This window comes from Volvox carteri (genome assembly GCF_000143455.1).
Source record: "Volvox carteri f. nagariensis unplaced genomic scaffold VOLCAscaffold_77, whole genome shotgun sequence".
Taxonomy (NCBI): domain Eukaryota; kingdom Viridiplantae; phylum Chlorophyta; class Chlorophyceae; order Chlamydomonadales; family Volvocaceae; genus Volvox; species Volvox carteri.
In genome coordinates this window covers 240,102-247,065 of record NW_003307620.1, presented here as the reverse complement: position 1 = coordinate 247,065, position 6,964 = coordinate 240,102, and the positions used below count along the sequence as shown (strand labels likewise).

The 6,964-nt window shown below is 60.1% G+C and overlaps 1 protein-coding gene across 1 annotated transcript in view; it reads left to right on the top strand.

Annotated features, from left to right (window-relative positions):
- The window catches only part of VOLCADRAFT_119755 (uncharacterized protein), a gene marked incomplete at both ends in the record, with an annotated part of 19,567 nt that overhangs the window by 6,460 nt on the left and 6,143 nt on the right, over positions 1-6,964 (top strand). The window contains 7 exons of the mRNA XM_002957658.1: positions 287-360; positions 751-4,323; positions 4,790-4,967; positions 5,533-5,670; positions 5,785-5,856; positions 6,169-6,276; positions 6,856-6,944. Coding sequence (XP_002957704.1) covers positions 287-360; positions 751-4,323; positions 4,790-4,967; positions 5,533-5,670; positions 5,785-5,856; positions 6,169-6,276; positions 6,856-6,944 — 4,232 coding nt within the window. The remainder of the gene's footprint in view (positions 1-286; positions 361-750; positions 4,324-4,789; positions 4,968-5,532; positions 5,671-5,784; positions 5,857-6,168; positions 6,277-6,855; positions 6,945-6,964) is intronic.

The window sequence follows — 6,964 nt, the reverse complement described above, 5'->3', positions numbered from 1 at the left end:
TNGGGGGGGGGTTTCTGTGCAGTTCGGTGTAAATGAAGGGATTCACAGCAAGGAGGTTAAGCCCCAACCTCGCAGGCGGTTAGTTGGTTGGTTAGTTAGTTGGAGCTTGCCGTGACCTAATCTCTGCATGTAACCTCACGGGCCAGCTGTCGTACACTCCAGTAACATCCCCCCTTCTCACTTGCTTTGGACGATTATTGGATTCGACCAGGTTGTGTATACCTCCCCCCCCCGCCTCCTCCCCCTCTCCTCCCCCCCTATTTCCCGCACCCCCTCCCCCCCAAAGGAACTGCTGCTGGTGTCCTGGCCTCCTGAGCTGTTGGAGCTGGAGGGATGCAGGCCGGTCTGGATGTGCAAGAGGTGCGTTTGCGATGTATGTATGTATGTGTATGTGTATGTATGTATGTATGTATGTATGTATGTATGTATGTGTGTGTATGCATGTGTGTGTGTGCATGCATGTATGACTTAGATTACACTGTGGGCCGCGAGAGTATGTATGTATGTATGTGTGTATGTATGCTTCATTGTTATGGGAAAGAGAGGATGAGAGCGGGCAGTAGGACGGAAATGGGGGGGAGAAGAGAAAGGAGGCAGCATTCACGAACATGCATCGTTCTTTTCGCATTGTCGTATTGCGTCCGGCATCTATTATCGATATATCACGACGCCGCTTTAGTAACTTTGTACGAATGCCGTACCCGCCCTGTGCTGTATCTATGTTCCCTCCATGTAATGCCCGCGGCCTAGTGAGCCCGATATGATGCGCCGTCGTGACAGCCAGATTGGCCAGCAGCCCCTCCTGGAGGTCACGAGGTCAGGTGCGCCGCTGTCGATGCTGGCGCTACACGGCGTTCCATCCGTCCTGCGACGTAGCGAGCCATCCGGAGCTGGCGGCGACGCCGCCGCCGGTCCGCTGGGGCTTGCGACCGCCGGCGGCGGCGGCGGCGGCGACCCGCTGGGCCTGCCGACCGGCGGCGGCGGCGGCGGCCGCAATGAGCGTGACGCCAGCAACGTCACGCTGAGCGTTGGTGTCGGAAGTGGCGGTGTCGGTGGCGGCGGTGCCAGCGGTGGCGGCGGCGGCGGCAGTGTCAGCGGTGGAGGCGGCAGTGTCAGCGGTGGCGGCGCCGGCGCCGGCGGGACATCGGGCGCCATGTCGTTGGGCTCCTATCCATCATTGGGTCTGGCGGCTCCGCCGACGCGCTATGCCCGCAGCACATCGCCGTACTTAATGAGCATGTCGGGCAGCGGCAGCCCGGCCATGGGTGCGTTGGGCGCATCGCCGCGGCAACTAAGTTTTTTGGGGCGTAGCTTGAGTCGGTTGGGGCCTTCACCCATACCGTCGGTAAGTACGGCAGCGACGGTGCACCCGCTGGTGTCGCCGCTGGCGTCGTTCGCCTCTGGTGTCGGGACTCTTGAGCGGCACTCAACGCCGCGGGACAGCAGCGGCAGCAACTACCGTACAATCACGGCGGCAGCAGGGGCGGTGTCGCAACCCGGCGGCCAAGATATCCTATTGAATTCGCCAACGTCACCGGTGGCGTACGGTGGTAGTACGAGCAGTGACGGCGGCGGCGGCGGCGGAGCTGAGGCGGCCGACGTTGGTACCGCGACGCCGGTGGCGGCGGCAGCCGCCAGGGCGGGGTTCTCGTCGGGGACCGTCATGTCGTTCCGGGAGAGTTTCCGCGATGGCGGCGGCCGCGGCGGCGGCGGCGGCGGCGGCGGCGGCAGCGGCGAGGGTGGCGGGGGCGGTACATCCTCCCCATCATCCCAAAAGCAAGACAGCATTAGTGGCGGCGACGATGGCGCTGCAGATCGGAGGCTCCCGACGTTGTCGGGCTTTCCAACGGTGACTGAGCCAGGCCTGTCGCGTTCGCATAGCTTGCTTTCGCAAGGCGGTGGCGGCGGCGGCGGCAGTGGAGGTGGTACGGCGTTTGGGGGCTCAGCGCGCATTCCGCGGCCGCATCCTTTCATTAATCGTAGCTTGTCTGCGTCGGGCCGCAGCGGCGACGGCGACGTCACCGTCGGTGGCGCTGGCGGCGGCGGCGGCGGGCGAGGGCCCTCCAGCCGTGGCCGCCTAAGTACGGCAGGATGCCGTAGCTCCTCCAAGTGGCGCAACTCCGCCGACACATTTGAGGGTGCGCCGGATCGTACGACAAACAATAGTCGCCATTCACGGAGTACGGAGATCGCCACGGTTTCGGAGTTTAATGTAGTGCTCGAGTCCGGCGGGCAACACTTTATAAATCCGCGCTCCGAAACTGATGTCGTATCGGCTGTGTCACCGCCGCCGCCGGCGGGGCATCATCACCATCATCAACAGCTGCAGCAGAGCTCGCCGTGGGGGCCGCTATTCAGATTTCCACCGTACGGCATGGCCGAGACGCCAGAGGTCGGGATGCCGCCGCCGACTGCCGTACCCGTTGGCGCCGCGGCGGTGACAGGGGTGGATGCGATGGAGCATTCCTCTCGTAGCGACGACAACCGGGCGCAAGACCCACCTGACGGCGCCGTCACCGCCGCCACCGGGCCGCTTGGGGAGGGCGCCCGCGTGGTCATGACGCCGTCGGGGCCGCCGCCACCGTACAGCCCACGTGCAGCTGTACGGCGGTCCTCCGTGACGTTTGACTTCCAGTCCACGGGCACGGGCAGCAGTGGCGGTGTCAGTGACGATCGCTCCTCAGCGAGCGGCGCCGCCAGCAGTACGACTCGCCCCGTTGCCGCTGCCCTCGCCGCCGCCACCGGCACCGCCGCCGCCGACTCCACGCCGCCGACTCCCATGCGTGATCCCCGCTCAAACTCCAGCTCTTATAGCAGTGCGCAGCTCGCGGACTACGTCAACACGGGAAGCTTCGAGCCATGCGCCCCTGGCCCATCGCCCTCGGTCGTACGCACCTCCCCAAATACCTCCCACCCTCCCCCTCGTCCAATCATTCACACCAGCCGGCGCCCTCCAAGCCACCTAGGCCCCTCCGCCGTTGGCGTCGCTGCCGCCGTACCCTTGCCGCTGCCGCCGCTGCCTCCTTTTAGCTCCCGTGCCGCCAGCCTGCGGCGCCGCAGCGACGTCACCCCCAGCGGGGCCGCGGCTGCTGCCGTTGGCGGGGCATTCCCAGACTGCACTTCGCCGTACAGCACCTCGTATGCTGCTGCAACCACGGCGGCAGGTTTGTTCGGCCATGGTCAAGGCTACGACGGCGCGCTGCGGCCGAGTCCGCTGGGCCGTGATGTATCCCAAAGCAGCATCAGCTCGGGCTATTCAGGTTTCCGTAGATCTGTACGGCGGGGAAGCCATGGCGGTGGTGGCGGCGGCGCCGTCAGCGACGCAACGGGCCCGCGAAGCAGCAACAGCCGCAGCCTTCACGGGCCGTCCGTCGACGGCGACGACATTACGGAAGCTGCGGCAGCAGAGCTGGCGGCTTTCTGCGACCAGTCGTCGCCCCTTCCTCAGCTCTTCCCCGCCGCCACAATCTCCGAGGACGAAACCGCCACCGCGAGCGGCGCCGCCGCCGCCGCCGCTGGTGTGTCCGTCGACCCGCATTTTAGCAACTACACTGTTCCCGGCCGTGATGGCGACGGCGTCGACGGCGGCGTCGACGGCGGCCGCAGTAGTAACGTCAAGCGCAGCCTCATGGACTTCGCACCCGCCAGCGGCGTTACCACCCACTTCAAACACCAACACCAACACCAACAGCATCAGCACCCCATTCCTGCCAACTCAGGAGAGCCCCCCGTGCGACAGCCGCTGTTTGGCGACCTCGCCGGACTAGGAGCCGCAACCTCAATCAGCCTCTCAGCGCCCCCACCAACACCCGCCGCCACCTCCGCACTAATAACTCTACCCACCACTCCCACCACCACCTCCACCGCCGCCGCCGCCGCCGCCGCTAGCAACGGTCTCCCCGACCTATCAGCGACAACCTCGCCAGCCAGCTCCGTCCACCCCATTCCGGCCCACTTGCACCACCACCACCACCACACCCACACCCACACACATGCACACCCCTCTGGCAGCCCTGGGGAACCTCACCACCATCACAACCACGGCGGCGGCGGCGGTGGCAGCGGCGGCGGTAGTGGTTTTAGTCGTAGTCTTTTAGCGCTGGTCACGATGCCGGCACCCCGCGGCGGCGGCGGCGGCGGCGGCATAGCCGGCGGCGGCGGCGGTGGCGCCCATGTCGTACAGTCACCGGAGTCCCGCGCCGCCAGCATGACCTCCATGATGCGATTGGCGTCCCAGCACAACTTGCAGTCTGTGGGGGAGTCTCTGTGCAGCCGCTGGAAGGCGGTGGAGGAGGGGGTTCCTGGAGCACAGCTCGTGTTCAGGTGAGATCTCTGAGGAGGGGGTGGCTGGGGGTGCGGCTCGGGTGCTTTCCGAGTGTATGTGTATGTGTATGTGTGTGGGATAGATGCCCAAACAAGGTCCGGGGGGGGTCAACGGTGCCGACAAGTCCTGCGCACCCGCGGGGGGCAGCTGGGGGGGCTGGAGGGTGATTGGGGCGGTTGGAGTGGATAAATCGGGCACCCTTCTTTTTTCACGCATACATACATACATACATACATACATACATACATACATACATACATACATACATACATACATACATACATACATACATACATACATACATACATACATACATACATACATACATACATACATACATACATACATACATACATACATACATACATACATACATACATACATACATACATACATACATACATACATACATACATACATACATACATACATACATACATACATACATACATGCACGTACCGCAGGGGACTCCGAGTGCGAATGGGCATGCACTCAGGCCTCTCCGAAACCACCGACATGGCGCAGCTCAATCGTACGGCAAACCGCATGCAGTACACCGGCGTCGGGCTGTCCATGGCCAAGGCAGTCGCGGATTGCGCACATGGAGGCCAGGTGCTCATGTCTGAGGCGGCATTTACGCAGGTGCGTATTATGTGTGTGTGGGCAGTCCTTGCTTGCCGACGGTTTCATTAGTTTGGCAGTTGTGGGTTGTGGTTCGTTTGTCAGTTGTTGTGCTGCGCTGTGCTGTGCTGCAGGAGAGGATCTGTAGATAGGTTATTTTTAGAGTAGGCAGTCCTTAGTTTGCTGCCACTAACGTCGCCGAAAGCCTCTCCCGTGGAATGCGGTGGGTGCGGTTGGGAGGAGCACTTGCATACCGGCAGCCTTTCAGTATCAGCAATTCAGCCTTCTCTCCTGGCCAGCAACTTTACGCCACTTTTACGTCAGCACTATTTTACTCGCCGCCTTCACTACTATTTTTACACCTACTACTTTACGGATTGGCTATACTATTCAGCTTTTTATTTCTGGCGGCTTAGGTAGGTAGGAGTTCCAACATCTACGTCACTTCGTCATCCCGAGGTTACAGTCGTCACAGTCGCCACGGACGCCTTTCGGTCAGTTTTTACGTTTGCTACTCTCTTGCCCCGGCAGCAGCTTCAATCGCGTGTGGTTCGTCTTTCCCCCCCTCCCCCCAATGGAAAACCAGCTGGCCGTGGAGAGCCTCCGCGGCGGCGTCATGGTGCTTCACCTTGGGGAGCACCGAGTCAAGGACGACCTGCCCTCCATCAGCCTCTACTGGGGCTGTCCGCGGGGGCTGCAGGGCCGTCTGCCGGCGCTGCGGGAGGTGCGCTCCCGCCAGCAGTTCAGTCTGGGTGTGCTGGACGCGCCCGCGGGCTGCGTGGTGGTGGTCTTTGTGCACGTGGTTGGCGCGATGAGCTTGCTGGAGTGGCGCCCGGAGTTGGCCGCCACGGCGCTGGCCATGTTTCGCGACCACGCCTCGTTGGAGCTGATCAAGTACCATGGCTATCTGGTAGGCGGTAGTCGGTGGTGGCATACCGACGGGGGGTTTGGGGGTGGATGGGAGGAGGTGATATATTTTTCTTTCTGGAGTTTTGCCACCTGAATGGGGCCAGAGCCAAATTAAAATAATTAAAATAAAAACATTATATTCTTTATTTATAAATAATATTAAATATATTTGTTATTTATTGATTGATTGATTGATTAAAATATGAATTGTCCCGAATTGCACGGGACTTGTGTAATATTATTATTAAATTGTGTAAAACGTTGTTAACGAGTCCAAGATGGTGATTTTTGAGATTTTCTCCGTCCACCGCAGGTTGAGGCGGTTGACGGTTTGGTCCTAGCTTCCTTCTCCTCCCCGAGCTCGGGGCTGGCCTGGGTGGCCAAGTGCCAGAGCGACATGACTATGCTGCCGTGGCCGGAGGTACGGACGTGTACTAAAGCGTACGATGATAGTACGGCAATACGGAGATAGTATGACATTGCCGTAGCTCCTATTGAATTACGGAGAAGAGTATGTAGGTGGGTAGGTAGGTAGGTAGGAATATATGCAAAGCACCGTGATGGGCTATTAGCTCAGTTGGTTAGAGCGCCGCTTTGGTAAGGCGGAAGTCAAAAGTTCAAATCTTTTATAGCCCAACTAGCTCGCGGGGGGAAAACGGCTAACGCTTTGGTTTAGTGAAGTTTAGAATCAGCTGCAGAGCTTCAGAGCAGCTGCAGAGTTCTAAACTTCACTAACTTCAAAGCGATTAAGCGTAAGTGATTAAATTACTCACAGCGCTTCTTTGTCCTTTTCCCTTGTCCGCACAAGGGCGGAACCTGGAGTGGGATGTACGACAATGTTCCAAGCTCCGATGTGTGTTTTTGATGTGTGTTTTTATCCCCCTCCCCTTGCCCCCCCGTGTGTGGCCCCCAAACAACAACAACAACAACTCCTCCCCATACCCGTTGCTTCCCCCAACCTATACCGTACATTCGTGCTTTCGATTCCCCCTCTGAACAGGAGCTCATGTGTCATGAGGCGTGTGAGGAACTGGTCATAACCCGCCAAAACCCCACCACTGGAGTGCACGAGGATGTCGTGGTGTTCAGGTGGGGGGGTGGGGGGGGGA